Source organism: Mustelus asterias, chromosome 1, assembly GCF_964213995.1.
Source record: "Mustelus asterias chromosome 1, sMusAst1.hap1.1, whole genome shotgun sequence".
NCBI lineage: Eukaryota > Metazoa > Chordata > Chondrichthyes > Carcharhiniformes > Triakidae > Mustelus > Mustelus asterias.
In genome coordinates, this window is record NC_135801.1 from 118,302,179 (window position 1) to 118,324,622 (window position 22,444).

Below are 22,444 nucleotides of genomic sequence, written 5' to 3' on the forward strand. Positions count from 1 at the left end.
TTCCTCAAAAGGCAGTGGAAGCAGAATCTTGGAATATTTTTAAGGTAGAGCTAGGTAGATTCTTGATTAAGGGGGTGAAAGGTTAGCTGGGATAGGCAGGAATATGGAGTGGAGGTTACAATTAAATCAGCCATGCTCTTATTGAATAGCAGCACAAGCTTGAGTTACTTATTGTTCCATAATTCATATGTTTATATATTTGTATGAGCTTTCTTCCATCAAAAGGTCAGAAGTGGAATGTTCATTGATGATTGCACAATGTTCAGCACTATCTGCGACTCCTCAGAGAATGAAGCAGTCCAAGCCCAAGTGCAGCAAAACCCAGACAACATCCAGGCTTGGGCCAATAAGTGGCAACTAACATTTAACCCACACAAGTTCCAGGCAATGATCATCTCCAATAAGCGAGAATCTAACAATTGCCATTTGACATTCAATGGCATCACATAAGAACACAAGAACATAAGAAATAGGAGCAGGAGTAGGCTATCTAGCCCCTCGTGCCTGCCCCACCATTCAATAAGATCATGGCTGATCTGAAGTGGATCAGTACCACTTACCCGCCTGATCCCTATAACCCCTAATTCCCTTACCGATCAGGAATCCATCTATCCGTGATTTAAACATATTCAACGCGGTAGCCTCCACCACTTCAGTGGGCAGAGAATTCCAGAGATTCACCACCCTCTGAGAGAAGAAGTTCCTCCTCAACTCTGTCCTAAACTCACCCCCCTTTATTTTGAGGTTGTGCCCTCCAGTTCTAGTTTCCTTTCTAAGTGGAAAGAATCTCTCCATCTCTAACCTATCCAGCCCCTTCATTATCTTATAGGTCTCTATAAGATCCCCCCTCAGCCTTCTAAATTTCAACGAGTACAAACCAAATCTGCTCAGTCTCTCCTCATAATCAACACCCCTCATCTCTGGTGTCAACCTGGTGAACCTTCTCTGCACTCCCTCCAAGGCCAATATATCCTTCCGCAAATAAGGGGACCAATACTGCACACAGTATTCCAGCTGCGGCCTCACCAATGCCCTGTACAGATGCAGCAAGACATCTCTGCTTTTATATTCTATCCCCCTTGCGATATAGGCCAACATCCCATTTGCCTTCTTGATCACCTGTTGCACCTGCAGACTGGGTTTTTGCATCTCATGCACAAGGACCCCCAGGTCCCTTTGCACAGTAGCATGTTGTAATTTTTTTCCATTTAGATAATAATCCAATTTGCTATTATTTCCTCCAAAGTGAATAACCTCGCATTTGTCAACGTTATACTCCATCTGCCAGATCCTCGCCCACTCACTTAGCCTGTCCAAATCTCTCTGCAGACCTTCTACGCCCTCCACACGATTCACTTTTCCACTTATCTTTCTGTCATCTGCAAACTTTGTTACCCTATACTCAGTCCCCTCCTCCAGATCGTCTATATAAATGGTAAATAGTTGAGGCCCCAGTACCGATCCCTGCGGCACGCCACTAGTTACCATCTGCCAACCAGAAAAGCACCCATTTATTCCGACTCTCTGCTTCCTGTCAGATAGCCAATCCCCAATCCACGCCAACACCCTACCCCCAACTCCGTGTGACCCAATCTTCTTCAGCAACCTTTTGTGAGGCACCTTATCAAACGCCTTTTGGAAATCCAAAAACACCGCATCCACCGGTTCCCCTCCGTCAACCGCACTAGTCACATCTTCATAAAAATCCAACAAGTTCGTCAAGCACGACTTTCCCCTCATGAATCCATGCTGCGTCTGCTTAATCGAACCATTCTTATCCAGATGGCCTGCTATTTCTTCTTTAATAATGGATTCCAGCATTTTCCCAACTACAGACGTTAAGCTAACCGGCCTGTAGTTACCCGCCTTTTTGTCTATTTCCTTTTTTAAACAGCGGCGTAACATTAGCCGTTTTCCAATCCGCCGGCACTACCCCAGAATCCAACGAATTTTGATAAATAACCACTAACGTATCCGCTATTACCTCTGACATTTCTTTCAGTACCCTGGGATGCATTCCATCCGGGCCCGGGGACTTGTCCACCTTCAGTCCCGTTAGTCTATCAAGCACTGAACCATCGCTGAATTCTCCCATTATCAACAACCTGGAGATTACCTTTGATCAGAAACTAAACTGTGGCTACAAGCGCAGGTTGGAAGCCTAGAATCCTGTGGCAAGTAACTCATCTCCTGACACCGCAAAATCTGCCTATTATCTGCAAGGCACAAGTCAGAAGTGTGATTGAACATTGTTCACTTGCCTGGGATGAGTGCAGTTCCAATAACACTCAAGAATCTTGACACTATCCAGAATAAAGCAGCCCAATTAATTTGCACCATATCCACAAATATTCACTCCCTCCACCATCGACATCCATTAGCAGCCATGTGTATCATCTACAAGATGCACTGCAGGAACTCACAAAAGTCTTTATGCAGCACTTTCCAAACCCACAATCACTACAAACTAGATGGGCAAGAGCAACAGACACATGGGAACACCACCATACAAGTTCCTCTCCAAGCCACTCACCATCCTGACTTGGAAATATATCGCCACTGTTTCAATCTTGCTGGGTCAAAATCCTGGAACTCCCTCCCTAACTTATACCACATAGTCTGTTGTGGTTCAAGAAGATAGTTCACTACCATCTTTTTCAGGGTAATTAGGGATGGGCAATAAATGCTAGCCTCGCCAGCAACGCCCATATCCCAATAATGAATTAAACAAAAATACGGGTCCCAAATAAAAATCTTAATCTTAAATAAAGCTAAATAAATAATGGGAAGAGCTAACTGATTAAGTAAATTGACTGAAACATCTGAGGGTAAATAAACAATAAACATTTGACAAAACAATTCAAGTTGTTCACCAAAAATATATTCCATTGAAAAAACCAAAAACTCAACAAGAAAGATTCATCCATGATTTATTAAGGAGATTATGGATAATAAGAGATGAGGCTTATAATCTTGCAAAGAATGAGTGAATTGGAGGTGTTTTTGAAACAAACAATGGACCATCAAGGATGGCACAGTGGTTAGCACAGCTGCCTCACAGCGCCAGGGCCCGAGTTCGATTCCTGGCTTGGGTTATTGTCTGTTCAGAGTCTGCACATTCTCCGCATGCCTACATGGGCTTCCTCTGGGTGCTCTGGCTTCCTCCCACAGTCCAAAAGACGTGCTGGTTAGATGCACTGACCATGCAAAATTCTCCCTCAATGTACCTGAACAGGCACCAGAGTGTGGCAACTTTCACAGTAACTTCATTGCAGTGTTAATGTAAGCCTACTTGTAATGCTAATAAATAAGTAAATTATCAAAAAAATAATTTAAAAAGGGGAAAAAAGTGAAAGCAAACTGACCTGGGATATGATGATTGTCAGAGATTTTATAAGAATATAAAGTAGCTAAAGTAAATGTTGGTTTCTTAGAAACCGAGACAGGAAAAACTATCATGGGAAATGAGGAAATGTCAGAGCCGCTGAACAAATATTTTGTGTCTGTCTTCATAGAGGAACACAAAAGTTTAATTCCTTAAACAGAGGATAAGCCAGGCAGGAAGAGAGGAAATTATGCTAATTCATATCAATGTTGAAAAAATATTGGACAAGCTTGAGGGATGAAAATCTGACAAATTCCCAGGAGCTGGTTGATGGCTTCCATCCTAGGCTTCCAAAAAAGATACAGCAGAGATGTTGAATGCACTGGTAATGATTGTCTTTGGAATTGTCTTCCTGAAAAGTTTGTGGAAGCAACCTTGAAATAATTTAAAGGCAGAGGTGGATAGATTCTTGGTAAGTAGATTTGAGTGCAGATCATAAGATCAACCATAATCTTATTAGATGGCAGAGCAAGTTCGAGGGAATGAATGGCCTACTCCAGCTCCTTGTTCATGTGTTCGTATCTTTTCCAAAATTCCCAAGATTTTGGAAAGGTCCCAACAAATTGGATGTTAACACATGTAACATTGCTCTTCAAGAAAGGAGAGACAGGGAGGAAATAGGGAACAACAGAACAGTTAGCCTGACATGAGTGATTGCAAAAGTGCTGGAATTTATTATTAAAGAAGCCTCAACAATGCACTTGGTATTATCAAAGAAAGGCAACACGATTTTATGAAAGGGATCGTGTTTGTCAAACTTATTAGTGTTTTGAGGACGTAACTAGTAGGGTAGATAAAGAAGAACCAGCAGATGTATACTGAGATTTCTAAAAGATATTCAATAAGGTGCTAACAAATGTTAATGCACAAGTTAATGGTGCATGGAGTTGAGACAATATATTAGCATGGTAGAGAGGTCATCACTGACTGCGATAAACAGTTGGAGAGAAGGATGGTTCATTACACAGTTGAACTGTGCTCCAGGGATAACACTATCATTGAGGTAGCTCTAGACACCATAGAAAGCTTGTCTGTTATGAAAGAGCTGGATATGGAGCCCACAGGGCAGGAGCTTTGCAAAGCGATTGGTTTACTTGTCATATGTAAAGCTCCAGAATTTGATGCTGTGCCGCAGAAACCTATCAAACATGGGACACTGGCCCTCCTGCAGCACCTGCACAAATTTCTTTGTCTCTTCTGGAGGGAGGGGACAGTGCCCCATGATATGAGTGATGCAAAGCTTGTGACCCTGTACAAGAACAAAGGCAACCACAGAAATTGCAATAACTATCAAGGCATGTCCCTGTTGTAAATTTATTGGTGTCACAAGTCGGCTTACATTAACACTGTAATGAAGTTACTGTGAAAATCCCCTAGTCACCACACCCCAGCACCTGTTTGGATACACTGAGGGGAGAATTTAGCATGACCAATACACCAATAACCAGCATGTCTTTCGGACTGTGGAAGGAAGCCGGAGCAGCATCATGGGAAAAAATATTTGCCTATGTTGTCCTTGTCAAACTACAGATCTTGGCTGAACACATCTACCCTGAATTCCAATGTGGCTTCCGATGGAAGATCGACAATTGACACGATCTTCTCAGTCTGGCAGCTGTCAGAGAAATGGCATGGACAAAGAAGACTGCTACATACTGCCTTCATAATCTCACCAAGGTATTTGGCCATGTGAACGGAGGCAGTCTATTTAAGATCCTGGAGAAAATTGGCAGCCACTGAAGGTGCTCAATGTGATTGCCTCTTTCTTCGATAAGATGATGAATTAGGTCAGATATGATGAGGTATCATTGGCACCCTTTGCAAACTGCAGGAGGTCAAACACGGTTGTGTTCTGGGGCTGACACTCTTTGGCATATTGTTCTCTTTGCTGCTATCATATGCCTTTAGGTGAACCACAGAGGATGTATTTGCGTAGTGGAACTGACAGAAAACTGTACAGTCTTGTTTATCTGAGATCCAAGCCAACTGCACCAAGTCCTTATCAGAGAGTTGTTCTTCACTAACGATGCCACACTGGCATTCCATAGCAAGGGATATCTTCAATGGTAAATTGACAGATTCTCTCATGCCTGTAAAGAGTTTAGTTTGACCATCAGCACAAGAAAGACAAATGTCATGGTCCAGGATGTTGCTATATTGCCATTCTATCAGCATTGACAATGTGACTCTGGGGGTTATTGATAGCTTCACATATCTAGGTTCCACATTCACCATCAATCTATCACTTGATGCTGAAATTAGCACAAATGTCGCAAGAGCTTCAACTGTTATGTCCAAGCTGAGTAAAAGAGTTTGGAACAATTACAACCTGACTGAGAATATCAAAGTGTCAGTCTGGCAGGTGTGCGGCCTCAGTGCACTCCTCTACAGTGGTGAGACCCGAACAGTACATGCTAGGCAGAAGAAAAGGTTAAATAGTTTCTACCTCTGCTGCCTCAGATGTATGTTTGGCATCCCCTGGCAGGACATGCTCACCAATTCAGAGGTCCTAGAATGTGTTAATTCCAGATAATGGGAAAGTGAATGCACACATACAGAAAGCTCATGTTGTGGCAGCAGAGCAGAACATTGAGGGAGTTGAAGCTTTTCCTCTTGATGACTCTTACTGGATGCTTATTCCGTGCTGCTTTGATCATGAGTACAACCACTGATATTCTGCATTTCAGCAATGGAGGCAAAACTCCTTGTCCTTTATCTCTGCGAAGCCCCAGCTGTCTGGAACTGAACATACTGTCCAGCTCCCACAAATAGGCCATCAAAACTCTGAGTTATAATGGTGCCTGCATTTGTGAGAAGCCACGAAGGTCCGCATCTGATCCACAAAAGAGAGAAGATATTTATGGTCATAGTGACTCTGACAACTACCAGCAAGGCATCACGGGCAATGCTGTGGGGTGAGGTCTTCCATATGTAGGCATACATCTGAGTATGTTTGTTTGGAAAGGGATGATTTTCCATGACATTGGCTCCCTGACATGTCCAGGAAACTCAAGTGTTCGGTGGTTGGGCTTATTCTGAGGGAATTGGCCTTCATTGCCTTCCTGCGCCTCCCTTTTCCTCTGCCTTCCTGATGCCCGGGGCTGATCTGCAACCACCGCTGCGCTCCACTGAGGATGTTGCTCATCATTATCACTGGCCCTCAAATCTGAGAGTCATGCTCCCATTGCCAGCTGCTGTTTTGCTTGCATTCAGGTGGTTTCGCACTTGTGTCTGGAAGCCTTGCACTTCCTCATCTACCCTGAACTGCCAGGACGGTGACAACATGCTATTTTCACCACCTGCACGCCTTCTTCCCTGACCTCTGTGGGATGTAAAATCCAGCCCTAGCTTTCTGATCTCTGAAAACTGGGTTGACATCCATCTGAATACTAAGGTCCAATGTGAGTTGGGATCACTTGGTCCCATTGTAGTCCCAACTAGCAGCAAACCAGAGCTCTGACCTCTGAACATGGGGCTGACATCTGATGGAGTACTCATGTTAGACTGGAGTCAACCACAACAATTGCATTTGGCTGGATCTCCTCATAGGCAGTTGTAGATCAGGCTAATGAATTATGCAAGTAAGAAACAATGTTGTCATGGAAACAACTCCGAGCAGGATACGCTGGATGTAAAGCAATGGAAGAAATTGTTATTTCATGTGCTGTTTTGCATGGTTGAGAAAAAGTAAGAAACTGTTAAGAGTCTATTCTGCCAAGTACAACTCTATGAAGAAAAGTTTTCATCGAAGTCTCGCTTACAGCTTGTTCATTTTATTCACCGGCCCTTCAGCTCTGCTCCCGTAGATCAAAATAAATGAGATGCTTGGATTTACAATATCCAATACAGTTAGCATTTTAAAACCCTGCGTTTAAGGATATCGATTGACTAAGTGCAAACTCTGAAAAACTAAGTTGGAAAGGTTTCATCGGGACATGATCATGATGAAAATGGGATAACCCAACAGGGCTCAATACAGACGGCTATTTTGGTGAAGTTGATAAAGTGGAGATATATCCAGTGGTGCTGGATTCTTTTAACAATCGAAAGAAAGAATTTGGATCATCTGACCTCAGGGTGTCCTAAAGCATGTTACAACCACTAAAATACTTTTGAAGGGTAGTCACAGTAGTAATATAAGATATGGAGATGTGGAGTATATATGTGAAAATCATGCAGCACGATGGCACAATGGTTAGCACTGCTGCCTCACACCGCCAGGGACCCGGGTTCGATTCCTGGCTTGGGTCACTGTCTGTGCGCAGTTGGCATGTTTTCCCTATGTCCGCGTGAGTTTCCTCCCACAGTCTGAAAGATGTGTTGGTTAGGTGTTTTGGCCATGCTAAATTCTCCCTCAGTGTACCCGAACAGGCGCCGGAGTGTGGCGACTAGGGGATTTTCACAGTAATTTCATTGCAGTGTTAGTGTGAGCCTATTTGCGACACTAATAAATAAACTTAAACTTAGCTCTTCAGAAGAAAGAAGCTCTGCTCTAGCCCATTGCCAAATTTAAAGCAAATCTCAAACTTGTAGTCCTTCCAGGTTTACCTCTGATTTTTCCCAGAAAATTCTGCCTGGCAGAATGGATAATCTTTATTTGCTCAGTTGTCAATTGAAATTCTAATACATCTGAAACATGTATAATTCATTTTCAAAAAGTCCACTGACCTTGCCTCAAAATTTCCCTGAGACAATAGAATGCGATGTGATTACTTCCTAGGATGTCTGCCTTTTTTTCAATTACGTTTCTTCTGTTGGGCAGTGATTAACATAATCATAACATAATTTGCCTGAAGTTACAATGAATTCTGCTTCCCAGAATCTTTAGTACATATCCTGCAGAAATCCAAAAGTCATTCAAAAATTTGAAACCACAAGTGGCTTCTCTATATCCTTCTGCCCAAAATATCATATTTTCCATAACATTAACATTTACTGTCTCTGCAATTAATTGCATTCTTGTCAATCTCTGGGTTTGAGTGGGTGGTATATCTTTTGCTGTTGTTTCCTTTAAACCATTGATGAAGTGTGGTTCTTTTTCCTTTTATTATTACCTGAGGACTAATTTTAACTTTTAGTGATGTTATCAAATGTTGGATTGGGCACTCGTTTACAACTCTGTTTTTTGTTTCCATTCAACTCAATGCCCTATAAATTGGGCCTCTTTGTACCTGATTCCTGGAGTGACTAACATGCAAAAAAAAATCAATTTCACAGGACAATATGCCACATTCCAGAAATGCCTGCAATCCATCCATCCCCATATTCAGTTGGGTGATTTCTCAGCTACCACACCAGCTACCTAAGACAGAGGCGTTAGGCTCCTAGTCTATGTCAGTGAAGGATCTTACATCTGTTTTATGGTCCGTTCTAAAATTGGATAGTTTGGCAGATCGAGTATAATGTGGGAAAATGTGAACTTGTCCACTTTGGCAAAAGAATAGAAAAACAGCAATTTTTAAAATTCATGTACAGGATGTGGGCATCACTAGCAAGACCAACATTTATTGCCCACCCCTAGTTCTCCTTGAGTAGGTCATAGTGAGCTGCTTTCTTGAACTACTGCACACCCTGAGGTTTTCGGTATGCCCAAAATGCTATTAGGGAGGCAGGTCCAGGAATTTGACCTAGTTACAGTGAAGAAATTGTCTATTTCTAAGTCAGGATAGTGAGTGACTTGGAGGGAACCTACAGGTGGTGGTGTTCCCAGGTATCTGCTGCCCTTGTTATTCTAGATGGCAATGGTCATGGGTTTGCAAGGTGCTGCCTTAGGAACCTTAATGAATTCCTGCAGTGCATCTTGTCGATGGTACACACTGCTGCCACTGTGAGTCGGTGGTGGTGGGATTGAATGTTTGAGAAATGGTAGCAATCAAGCAGGCTGTTTTGTCCTGGATGGTGTCAAGCTTCTTTAGTGTTGTTGGAACTGCGCACATCCAGGCAAGTGGGGAGTATTTCATCACATTCCTGACTTGTAGATGGCGGACAGGCTTTAGGGAGTCAGGAGGTGAGTTACTCATCACAGGATTTCTAGCCTTTGATCTGTTCTTGTAGCCATCGTATTTATTTGACTAGTCCAGTTCAATTTCTAGTCAATGGTAGCCCCCAGGATGTTGACAGTGGGGGATTCAGTGATGGTAATACCACTGAACGTCAAAGGCTGCATCCTCTGTTTTTGGTGATGGTCATTGCCTGGCACTTGCGTGGCACAAATGTTACTTGCCACTTGTCATCCCAAGCCTGGATATTGTCCAGATCTTGCTGCATTTGGACATGGACTGCTTCAGTATCTGAGAAACATGAATGGTGCTGAACATTGTGCTATCATCAGCAAACATCCCCACTTCTAACCTTCTGATGGAAGGAAGGTATTTGATGAAGCAGCTGAAGATGGTTGGGCTGAGGACACAACCCTGAGGAACTCCTGTAATGATATCCTGGAGCTGAGATGATTGGCCTCCAACCACCACAAACATCTTCCTTTGTACCAGGTATAATTCCTACCAGTGAAGTATTTTCCCCCCGTTTCCCATTGACTCCAGTTTTGCTATGGCTCCTTGGTGTCACACTTGGTCAAATGCTGTCTATTGTTTAAATACAGTGGTTGTATAACTGAGGTACAGAGGGATCTGGATGTCCTGGCACATGAATGAGAAGAAGTTAATATGCAGGTACAGCAAGTGATTAGAAAGATAAATGGAATGTTGCTGTTCATTGCAAGGGAATTGGAATATAAATGTAGGGATGTTCTGCTACAGTTGTACAGCACAGTAAGAGGTTTAACAACACCAGGTTAAAGTCCAACAGGTTTATTTGGTAGCAAAAGCCACACAAGCTCTCGGAGCTCTTAGCCCCTTCTTCAGGTGAGTGGGAATTCTGTTCACAAACAGAGCATATAAAGACACAGACTCAATTTACATGAATAATGGTTGGAATGCGAATACTTACAACTAATCAAGTCTTTAAGAAACAAAACAATGTGAGTGGAGAGAGCATCAAGACAGGCTAAAAAGATGTGTATTGTCTCCAGACAAGACAGCCAGTGAAACTCTGTGGGGGCTACAGATAGTGTGACATGAACCCAATATCCCGGTTGAGGCCTTCCTCGTGTGTGCGGAACTTGGCTATCAGTTTCTGCTCAGCGACTCTGCGCCGTCGTGTGTCGCGAAGGCCGCCTTGGAGAACGCTTACTCGAATATCAGAGGCTGAATGCCCGTGACCGCTGAAGTGCTCCCCAACAGGAAGAGAACAGTCTTGCCTGGTGATTGTCGAGCGGTGTTCATTCATCCGTTGTCGCAGCGTCTGCATAGTTTCCCCAATGTACCATGCCTCGGGACATCCTTTCTTGCAGCGTATCAGGTAGACAACGTTGTCTACCTGATACGCTGCAAGAAAGGATGTCCCGAGGCATGGTACATTGGGGAAACTATGCAGACGCTGCGACAACGGATGAATGAACACCGCTCGACAATCACCAGGCAAGACTGTTCTCTTCCTGTTGGGGAGCACTTCAGCGGTCACGGGCATTCGGCCTCTGATATTCGAGTAAGCGTTCTCCAAGGCGGCCTTCGCGACACACGACGGCGCAGAGTCGCTGAGCAGAAACTGATAGCCAAGTTCCGCACACACGAGGAAGGCCTCAACCGGGATATTGGGTTCATGTCACACTATCTGTAACCCCCACAGAGTTTCACTGGCTGTCTTGTCTGGAGACAATACACATCTTTTTAGCCTGTCTTGATGCTCTCTCCACTCACATTGTTTTGTTTCTTAAAGACTTGATTAGTTGTAAGTATTCGCATTCCAACCATTATTCATGTAAATTGAGTCTGTGTCTTAATATGCTCTGTTTGTGAACAGAATTCCCACTCACCTGAAGAAGGGGCTTGCAGCTCCGAAAGCTTGTGTGGCTTTTGCTACCAAATAAACCTGTTGGACTTTAACCTGGTGTTGTTAAACTTCTTACTGTGTTTACCCCAGTCCAACGCCGGCATCTCCACATCATGACAGTTGTACAGGGCATTGGTGAGACCATATGTAGAATACTGTGTATAATTTTGGTCTCCTTATATAAAAGGATATAAATGCTTCAGAAGCAGTTCAAAGAAGATTCGCTTAATTGATACCTGGGATGATGGTGGGAAAGGGTATTCTTACAAGCACTATCCAATCTTTACTATTAGGGAAATGAAAATCAGGTGGTGTATAACTGGCAGCTGATCACCCATTTACACTATTGGAGAAAGTGAAAATTACCCTACTGTCTGTGCTGATGGATGACTGTGTCTCTCATTGTTGTTATCTTGTGTCCATGATGATGGATGACCGACTCGATGTTGTTACCTTGTCCCTCTATCTGTGATGATCAATGTTTTCTTTTCTGTTGTCATTTTCCTCTATCTGTGATGAGTGATGACTGTCTCTTTTGTTATTTCCCTCTGCCACTTCGGACCTTTTGCTGTTACTACCTGTCCAAAATGGAGCATTTTCCTTTCTTGCTCCTGCTCTTTCCCCTACTCTGTCTGACTTCTCCACTTTGCCTTCGAGCTCCTCTTTACTTTTCATACTGCTCACTGCACAGAAAGTAAATGCCACAGTTGTAGACTATGTAATATTCCAGGGTAAAGAGAGTTTTTGTATTAAGAAGGAGCTTTAGATTCAGTGAGAAATGTTCTGTTTCATTAGCCATTTTACTTTATTCCTTCACACACTTTGCGTCCATTTGGAAAACAGACGGTAAGTGTTGGCAGGATAAGCTGGCTGATTATTGAATTGTATCATGAGCACTTCTCCCAAGGCCAAAAAGCCATGGAGTAGGACTTGAACCTGAAGCTTCTAGCTCAGAGTTTGGGGCGCCACCTGATGAATCACAAAACCTTCATATTAGCCACTTAGTGGCCAACAACAAAAGAAGCTTATAACAGCAAAGGAAATCTCCCACAATATCCATCTAGTGTCCAACTATAGGCAGTGGATCACATAGGTTTATCACACCTGGGATCATGGCAGCAGTTCTGAAGCCCTCATTCTGCAGCACTCCATTGTACCAGCTGCACCTGAGGCATCATGGTGTTCCAAAGGGTAGAAACTAGACAACTGTGATATATATAAATGATTTGGAAGAAGGTGTAACTGGTGTTATCAGCAAGTTTGCGGATGACACGAAGATGGCTGGAATTGCGGATAGCGAAGAGCATTGTCGGGCAATACAGCAGGATATAGATAGGCTGGAAAATTGGACGGAGAGGTGGCAGATGGAGTTTAATCCAGATAAATGCGAAGTGATGCATTTTGGAAGAAATAATGTAGGGAGGAGTTATACAATAAATGGCAGAGTCATCAGGAGTATAGAAACACAGAGGGACCTCGGTGTGCAAGTCCACAAATCCTTGAAGGTGGCAACACAGGTGGAGAAGGTGGTGAAGAAGGCATATGGTATGCTTGCCTTTATAGGACGGGGTATAGAGTATAAAAGCTGGAGTCTGATGATGCAGCTGTATAGAACGCTGGTTAGGCCACATTTGGAGTACTGTGTCCAGTTCTGGTCGCCGCACTACCAGAAGGACGTGGAGGCATTGGAGAGAGTGCAGAGAAGGTTTACCAGGATGTTGCCTGGTATGGAGGGTCTTAGCTATGAGGAGAGATTGGGTAGACTGGGGTTGTTCTCCTTGGAAAGACGGAGAATGAGGGGAGATCTAATAGAGGTATACAAGATTATGAAGGGTATAGATAGGGTGAACAGTGGGAAGCTTTTTCCCAGGTCGGAGGTGACGATCACGAGGGGTCACGGGCTCAAGCTGAGAGGGGCAAAGTATAACTCAGACATCAGAGGGACGTTTTTTACACAGAGGGTGGTGGGGGCCTGGAATGCGTTGCCAAGTAGGGTGGTGGAGGCAGGCACGCTGACATCGTTTAAGACTTACCTGGATAGTCACATGAGCAGCCTGGGAATGGAGGGATACAAACGATTGGTCTAGTTGGACCAAGGAGCGGCACAGGCTTGGAGGGCCGAAGGGCCTGTTTCCTGTGCTGTACTGTTCTTTGTTCTAACAACTGGTATCTGCTCAGAGCAGGACTCATGACTGAAGCAAGCAACCCATGTACACCTATGCAACATTCATACAATGGAATTATTGTTGTTAAATGAAATGTGATAGAGCAGATCAGTGCAGGCTGAAACAACACTTGTGCTGCCTGAATCATACTGGAGGAGTGCTGCAGTACTCGGCACAGAAGATGTGGAGACGCATGGTGATCTGCTGCACCAACTTGGCATCATGTAGGACAGCCCTTGCCATCAGCTGTATGACAAACAGCTGAGGAACAGAAGTAGGAGGAGGAAGAAGAGGAAGTCAAAGGGAGGTGCAAACCTGGACAAGTCCGTTCTGCCCAGGCTGTCAGTGAAGAGCCAACCACAATGCCAATACCCCATTCACCAACAGACCCACTCCTTACTTTCCCTCGCTCACTGAATGTTCACTTAACAACAGTGAAAAGAAATCGCCACAAAATAAACATTCCAAACCAGATTTATAAATAAAACTATGCCATATTGCTTTTTACCCTCAATACCTGTGTTGTGTGTGTCTTTGCCTGTCCTAGTGTCCAGTGTGTGGAGATGCCGGCGTTGGATTGGGGTAAACACAGTAAGAAGTTTAACAACACCAGGTTAAAGTCCAACAGGTTTATTTGGTGTCTTTATAAGCTCTGTTTGTGAACAGAATTCCCACTCACCTGAAGAAGGGGCTTAGAGCTCCGAAAGCTTGTGTGGCTTTTGCTACCAAATAAACCTGTTGGACTTTAACCTGGTGTTGTTAAACTTCTTACTAGTGTCCAGTCACAGTTCTAGCCTAGTAGCTGCAGCATGCCTGTGGGAAGGTTGGTGCCTTTTAGTGTAGGAGACTGCAGATGCCCTTGTATGGCACAAATACAACTTACCACTTAGTGGTCCAAATCAGAATGTTGTTCATGTCTTGCTGCATAAGGACACAGAACAAGAGACTGCAGGATAAGGGAAAGTAGGATGCGAGAAGAAGGATTAGATATGAGGATACCATCCTCTTCAATGGCTTCATCACCATAACTAGCCAAGGCCTCAGCCATTTCAATATTGGCCAGCATTATCTCCCCCATGGGTGTGAGGGCATGCAAGTGCACCTGTCCAACTCCACCTAGCTTCTGCTTTCTCTGAGTCTACACCACTTTGTTTTGCAAGAGAGAGCAAGGTGTGTTAGTGTGTGTTGTGAAATCTGACTGGGTGATATGGCTATCATGGCTAATAACTGGCAGGAGATGTGGGTGTGAGGTTCACAGCAGCATTAATCCTGTGAGAGTGAGATGCAGCTATACATGTCAGGTATGAGTCCTAACTGATAGATATTGTGGTAGGTAAATAATGAGGCTGCCATTAATTGAGCACAGCTGAGGCGAATGGTGCAGTTGACAGGCAATGGTATCTGAAGATGCATTCACTGATCTAGGCCACTTGCAGAGATACCTGAACCTCTTCTGGTTCTGTATCCAGGTCCTCAGAACTTGACTCTTGGCATTGACCTCTACTGCTATCTGTTTCCACCTGCTTTTGACTGGATACCTAGAGGGCCCACAGACTCCTCCTGCAGTTTCAGAATATCTCTCCCCTCTTTACCTTTTTTACTAAGGTGTAGGTTCCAGAAAGCTTGGAGCTCACTCTCTCATAGAATCCCTAATTTCAGAAGGAGACCATTAAGCCTATTGAGTCTGCACCGACCACAATATCACCCAGGCCCTATCCCCGTAACCCCACATATTTACCCTGCTAATCTCCCTGACTGTAAGGGGCAATTCAGCATGGCCAATCAACCTAACCCGCACATCTTTGGAGCGTGGGAGGAAACTGGAGCACCCGGAGGAAATCCCTGTTGTGCCATTCTTCACAGTTTCCCAGGTCAAATTCACTTCCTGTATGACTCCAGGCACCTGCTCCAGCCACAATAAAGCCTCTTTAAGGCATTCAGGTTCGCTTTAAGTGGTTCTGGGAAGGGATGATTTTGGGCTCCCTGCTGATGCATGCAGCCAATGGACAGTGCTGCTAGTGCAGACTGCATGCAAAACTCCAATAGGCAGGTAGCACTAAGGTTTGTACACTGCCTGCAATTCAATCAATGCCCGCAGGTTCATCACAACCTCCAAGCCCCTTTTTTGGGGCTATCCAATTTATCCCTGAGCATCTCACAAATCCACACAAATGCTATAGGACTTTTCTCCTTCACTCTTCCTCCCTCTTTATCCTCTGCAAGTAACTCATGCTGGAATATGGACACTCAAATAGTCACTCTTTTTTAGCCTAGACAGTGAGTGTCGGCAAGCAATTTGACACAAGATTTTTTCCTCATCCAAAGTCGAAGCATGAGGGGTTAAAATTAAACAGACATTCATTATTCACTATTCCTTACATTCTGAGCACTAGAGTTGACTGAGATGCTCCCAGCCCTTCCCTGTGGGTTCAGTGCAGATTAGGCACTGAACTCAGGACTTTCCCAACTCATTGGATTTTGTATTAAATGATGCAGTGTGATTGGTCCCTGACCACCCTGGGTACCCCTTGACTTCTAAAGAAAGAAACAAACTTGAACTGAACTGAACTGACAAATCTCTAATTATCTCAAATTAAACATTGATATCTGAATGAACCTTAACATTCCAGTTGATTAAGTTACAATATTGGCCAGGATTCTCTAAACTCGCCTGCAGCTGGGATTTTCCAGTCCCGCTGCAGTGAAAGAAGATTTGGCTGAGCGGAACCTTCTCTGTTCTTGTTGGCAGTCGCAGTGGGCATAGGAGGCTGGAGAATTCCGGCCATTACATCTGACTGTGAAGGATGGATATATATATATGGAGGCAGTGATTTTTAAAATGCCTATCATTCTGCAGCCCAGATCCACTTTCAATTTGAAATACGTCACTTGGTGAGATAACAATATACAATTGCATGGAAAAGCAAACTACCAAAAACAGATTTTGGAAGTGATCACTGGTGCACCTCCGAGGACAAGATGTGATTGAAAAATAAAGGGCAAGAGTTTTAGTTCACTCATGGGATTTTTTTTATGGTTAGGGGAGGAAATCACATCTGAGCCAAACCCTATCTCACCTGACATCCACACATACACACTTCCCAGCACAGGTGTAGATAGTGATCAGTTGTCAGTTGTACAGGCTGATTTTCCTGTCCTTCACCAAGGAACAAAGGTCAACTGGAGCACTTGGACTGTCACCTGCTCAGACCAAGAGTAAACCTCTGATCTTCTAATTTGGATGTCTCAGCTACATGCTCATTTACTGACAGACTTTATTCCGTAATGCAGAGTTGTTGGCATGTTATCTTAATAAGAAGTACTGCCCATTTCACAGAGTCCAGTGCTGTACACACATTAAATTTCACAAAAACTCTTCAGAAAATGTATCTATCACTGTGCAAACCACTTTATTCCTTCACAGGCCTCATTCCATAATTCAACAGAATTGAACTGAACAAAGAAAAAAGTTTTACTCATTTAAGTATAAGCCATTTGAAGATTAAAGCCTTTTAAAAATTAATTGACTCATGTGAAATCTTGATGTTCTGTTGAATTTCTACTTAAGTGTCAGACATTGCAGTTAATTACACTGTACCGAGGATGGTATGAGATAAAATGCCCATCATATTATAAATCTAGTGGATAAATATGTCGCAAGAATGATTACCTTAGTGATTCAGTCTGATGAAAAGGTATCTTTTAACTAATTATTATGAATTATTTGAAACAAGCATCTTGAAAAGGAAAGGATCAAAAGCTGATATATCTTAAGTTAAAAGGAAGTGAAACTATTAAAATAGAAATGTTAGGTTGGTATTACTGTGGACATGCTTAAAATAAAAGTGATAAGACTTGAGAGACTACGCTGGGATTAACCTGCAACCACTTGATATAAAAAAGCATATCATCCAATTAGCTAAATAAAATGATAAAGTGATTCTGACCAAAATACGCAATCAGAGAGTAGCAAACTCACCAACTGTCAGTTGCCCGGTAATCTGTCCAAGGTTATTGCGAGCATTCACGGTGACATTTCTGTCAGACTGCAACATCAGTGGGCTGTCCTGAGAAATAATGACAAGAGAGGAAAAATGGGGTGGGAAGGATAAAAATGATACTGAGGTGAGTTTGAAGAATGCAACACAAAATTACCAGAAAAGTCTTTATAGCCTTCTCCTTGTAACTCAAAGTAATTTAATTCAAATCATCCGGTAACTTAATATTGTAATCATTAAATTCCTACTTGATTGTGTCAGTGCAATCCTATTTATATTGCATGATTTAAACTTTTGGACAATTTACATTTTTAGCACCCGTGAATGACTGAATTATCAAGTATTAATCTTTTATAGAAATCTATTTTAAAGAGTTTTATCAATGCTTTTACATCCTTGTTCAGTTATTCCCTTCATGGACATTGTTTTCTTTGTGCGCCTAATAATTACTGAGTAAATTAGAACTTGAGTTGTTCCCTGAACTACATTTAGGGCCTGAAATATCCTTATCTATTTCGATTCCTGCACCTTGGCATAGTAGATCATCTAGAGGCAGCAAATAAGGGGGGAAAAAAAATCAAGCTTGAAAGACCCATTTAAATAGCACAGAGGCAAGCAAAGTCAGGTCTGTAGAGCATTTTGACATGTTTGAGGATGTGTGCATCCAGTTTCGAGCTAAACAAAATAGAGGCCTTCCCAGAAAGCAATTATGAATAGTTGTTCTAAATGGCATCCAATTGCTCAGGTCTACCATTTACAGTTACACACAAGCTTTACAAATTGCACCTCCTCCCAACCCCAGTCCAATGCGTGCCCAGATTTTCTTGCTTCGTTTTTCATTATCGTTATGAAAGCGGAGAATGATTGCAAATTTTCAGCTCCGTGATCAATTTTCTTTTTTCAAAAATAAAGGACAGAAGGAAAACATGCAATGTTAACAATGGTTGAATACAAAAAGCAATCTTGTTAATTATTATTTTTCTTAAGAAGTTTGATGCAATTTAAGATATGCATTTGAGGGTCATAAAGGTAATAATGAAGTTGGAAATATTGTTCTGATTTGCAGCTTGCACTTAATGTTTAACCGAACGGTAATATTCCCATTTTCAACATTCTGATTGGCCACAGTGCAGTTCACACTTCATTTCACAACAACACAGGAGAAGGAAATTCAGCTCCAAGCCGCTACTGCTATTCAAGGCTGATCTGTCTGCTACTTGCCTTCCAAAGCACTTGAGACCCTTACCGAACAAAAATCTATCAATCCTACTCTTGAAAGTTTCAAATGACCTACCGTCTACAAGCATTTGGGTCAGGTTCCTTCGTAAATGTTTGAGGCTGAAGGTGTTTAAGTTGTAAGTTTATTTATTAGTGTCACAAGTCGGCTAACATTCACACTGCAATTAAGTTACTGTGAAAATCCCCGAGTTGCCACACTCCGGTGCCTGTTTGGGTACACTGAGGGAGAATTTAGCATGGCCAATGCACTGACCAGCATGTCCTTCAGACTGTGGGAGAAAACCAAAGCACCCGGAGGAAACCCACACAGACACAGGGAGAACATGCAACCTCCGCACAGGCAGTGGCTCAAGCCGGGAATCGAACCTGGGTCCCTGGCGCTGTGAGGCAGCCGTGCCAACCACTGTGCCACTGTGCTGTCCATGGGTGTAGGAACCAGCATTTCCTGCAGAGCCCGGAGGAGTATGGAGGTGAATGGCATAGACACTGAGGGAGGAGCAGCCAGTAAAAGGGTAAGTGAAATCCAGAGAGATTATTGTGAATAAATAATGGAAGATTATGTCTACTGAATTGAGTGCATAGGGGAGAAGGAAAGGATATGGTGCAGAATATAATGTTGCAGTTACCAATAGGGTGAAGAGAGAGGTCAGCTTAATATGTGATAGGACCCTTCAAAAGTCTGATGGCAGCAGGGAAGAAGCTGTTCTTGAGTCGGTTGGTACGTGGTTGACTGGGAAAGAAGGGAATGGAAAGTAAAAACATACATAGAAGTCATGTGATTTGATGGCTAGACTGTCATATGATCGACCCTCCAATAAAGACTCAAAAGAAAGTCGGCAACTCTACCTCTGATGCAGACTCTGGTGGCAATTTGGCATATCCGCTATGACTCTCACCAACTTCTATAGATGCACCATAGAAAGCAATCTTTCTGGTTGTATCACAGCTTGGTATGGCTCCTGCTCTGCCCAAGACCTCAAGGAACTACAAAGAGTCATGAATGTAGCCCAATCCATGACGCATACCAGCCTCCCACCCATTGACTCTGTCTACACTTCCCGCTGCCTCGGCAAAGCAGCCAGCATAATTAAGGACGCCACGCACCCCGGACATTCTCTCTTCCACCTTCTTCTGTCGGGAAAAAGATACAAAAGTCTGAGTTCACATACCAACCGAATCAAGAACAGCTTCTTCCCTGCTGCTGTCAGACTTTTGAATGGACCTACCTTGCACTCAGTTGATCTTTCTTTACACCGTAGCTATGACTGTAACACTACATTCTACACTCTCTCATTTCCTTCTCTATGAATAAGAACATAAGAACATAAGAAATAGGAGCAGGAGTAGGCCATCTAGCCCCTCGAGCCTGCCCCGCCATTCAATAAGATCATGGCTGATCTGAAGTGGATCAGTTCCACTTACCCACCTGATCCCTATAACCCCTAATTCCCTTACCGATCAGGAATCCATCTATCCGTGATTTAAACATATTCAACGAGGTAGCCTCCACCACTTCAGTGGGCAGAGAATTCAAGAGATTCACCACCCTCTGAGAGAAGAAGTTTCTCCTCAACTCTGTCCTAAACTGACCCCCCTTTATTTTGAGGCTGTGCCCTCTAGTTCTAGCTTCCTTTCTAAGTGGAAAGAATCTCTCCACCTCTACCCTATCCAGCCCCTTCATTATCTTATAGGTCTCTAGAAGATCCCCCCTCAGCCTTCTAAATTCCAACGACTACAAACCCAATCTACTCAGTCTCTTATGCTTTGGTATGCTTTGTCGTATACCGCGCAAGAAACAATACTTTTCACTGTATGCTAATACATGTGACAATAATAAATCAAATCAAATCAAAAATCAGTTTTAAATGTCTGTTCTTTTGTATGTGCAGAAGTGCTTTGTGATTTCAGTTCTGTGTTGTACGAATTAGGGGCAGGAGTAGGCCATTCGATCCCTCGAGCCTGCTCCAACGTCCAATGGCTGATCTGATTGTGCCTGAGGGGACAAGTGGCCTACTCCTTCTCCTAATTCATATATTCGTAACTCCACATTCCATGCTTGCCCCCGATAACCTTTGACTTCCTTGTTAGTCAAAAAGCTACCTACTACTGCCTTAAAAGTATCCAATAACCCTTGCTGCCTCCACCGCACCGCAGGGAAGAAAGTTCCAAAATATTTCTTCTCATCTCCGTCTTAAATAGGAGACTATATAATTTTAAACTGTATCCCCTAGTGCTAGTCTCTCCCACAAGGGGAAACATCCTTTCAGCAACCAACCTGTCAAGTTTCCTCAGGATCTTCTATGTTTCAATAAGATCACCTCTTATTCTAAACTCTAATGGTTACAGACTCAATCTATCCAACCTGTCGTCTTAAAATAATGCCCCCATCCCAGGTCTCAGTTGAGTGAATCTTCTCTGAACTGTTCTAACTCATTTGTATCCCTTCCTAAATAAGGAGACCAAACCTGTACACAGTACTCTACATGTGAAGAAATTACAAACTTTAAAGCTACATCTCAAAAAGTTGTTTCAGATGGTTGTAGAATATCATTTGACTTGGGAGTATCCACCTCCAGGCAGCCCTGAAACTCAAGCAAATATTCACGCATCCCTTTTGTTCGGCATAAACTGTCAACAGAAAGGACCATGAACAATAGAGACATCAAAAGTCAATGGCCGTTAGGTGAATATGAAATGGATCTCGTCGATCATTTATTATATTGTGATGGCTCCTCATCCCAAATTCAAAGGCCTTGGCTATCTGAAACTCTCAGGGTTTGAAAAGCCACAGCACATGGATGTTTATTTGCCTAACACACCGCCTTGTTTGGAAAAGGACTTTGGACTTGTAATAGATCACATGGGTAAGGCAGCCATGTTTGTTATCTGCTTATAAAATATAACAGCTTGGTATGGCTCCTGCTCTGCCCAAGACTGCAAGGAACTAGGTACCATCTGAAACATCATCAAGCAAGCTGCAAGATCAGTATGCAGCCATGGTATCTTGAAGGTGGGAGAAGGAATCTCCTGCCAACTGGTTCCAACTTCAAGTTCAATTGACAGCCAGTCTCCTGGAGGAAACTTAACTATAAGAAGCCTCACAGTTTACTGAGCATCTTCTGCTTTTACAAGATCTCTACTCCAACCAAGGCATCAATTTATCCAAGAAACTATAGGCCTGTTACAAAAGAGACTCAAATAATTGCAGATTGTAATTATATTGATTTTTTTCTTCATCAGTATCTAGTGTGTGTGGTGAGATGTGACATTTTAAAACTCTGGAGCAAGTGTGTGATACGAAATAATCTTCTTTATCTTTTTAAATTCACAAAAGCTTGCTACAGTAACTTACTTAAATTGGGGCAAATCGCTCTGATGTTAAAACAAAAATGCACTAATCTCAAACATTAAAATGCTTGGATCACAGACAAAATACATAAATCCTGTCCATGACACTCGAATGGTCATTTAAGTTGATCCCATTTGGAATACTTGTATGTGAGTCCGAAAATTCCATAAGTGGTTCTTCTGCCACAACTTTAGTGCAAAAGTGGTGATCTCAAAGAAATAGCGTAAACCAATATTTTCAGCCATTTGTTCTGCTTCTGAAGAAGTTCTGCTGGTTTCCCACTAAAGTTTGGGCAGGAATTTTGGCCATCTGAAGCCATCTGCCAGCACCTCTCAACCAAACCCATTATAAAATCTTTCTACCTCAACACCTTCTTCCTGACAACTCATCTGTTTATTTTACTCTCTTCTCTTCAATA

General features: G+C 42.9%; 1 protein-coding gene across 1 annotated transcript in view; it reads right to left on the reverse strand.

Moving 5' to 3' along the window:
• Positions 1 to 22,444, reverse strand: part of sgcz (sarcoglycan zeta) — a 459,259-nt gene that overhangs the window by 158,498 nt on the left and 278,317 nt on the right. The window contains exon 3 of the mRNA XM_078239226.1: positions 17,420 to 17,507. Coding sequence (XP_078095352.1) covers positions 17,420 to 17,507 — 88 coding nt within the window. The remainder of the gene's footprint in view (positions 1 to 17,419; positions 17,508 to 22,444) is intronic.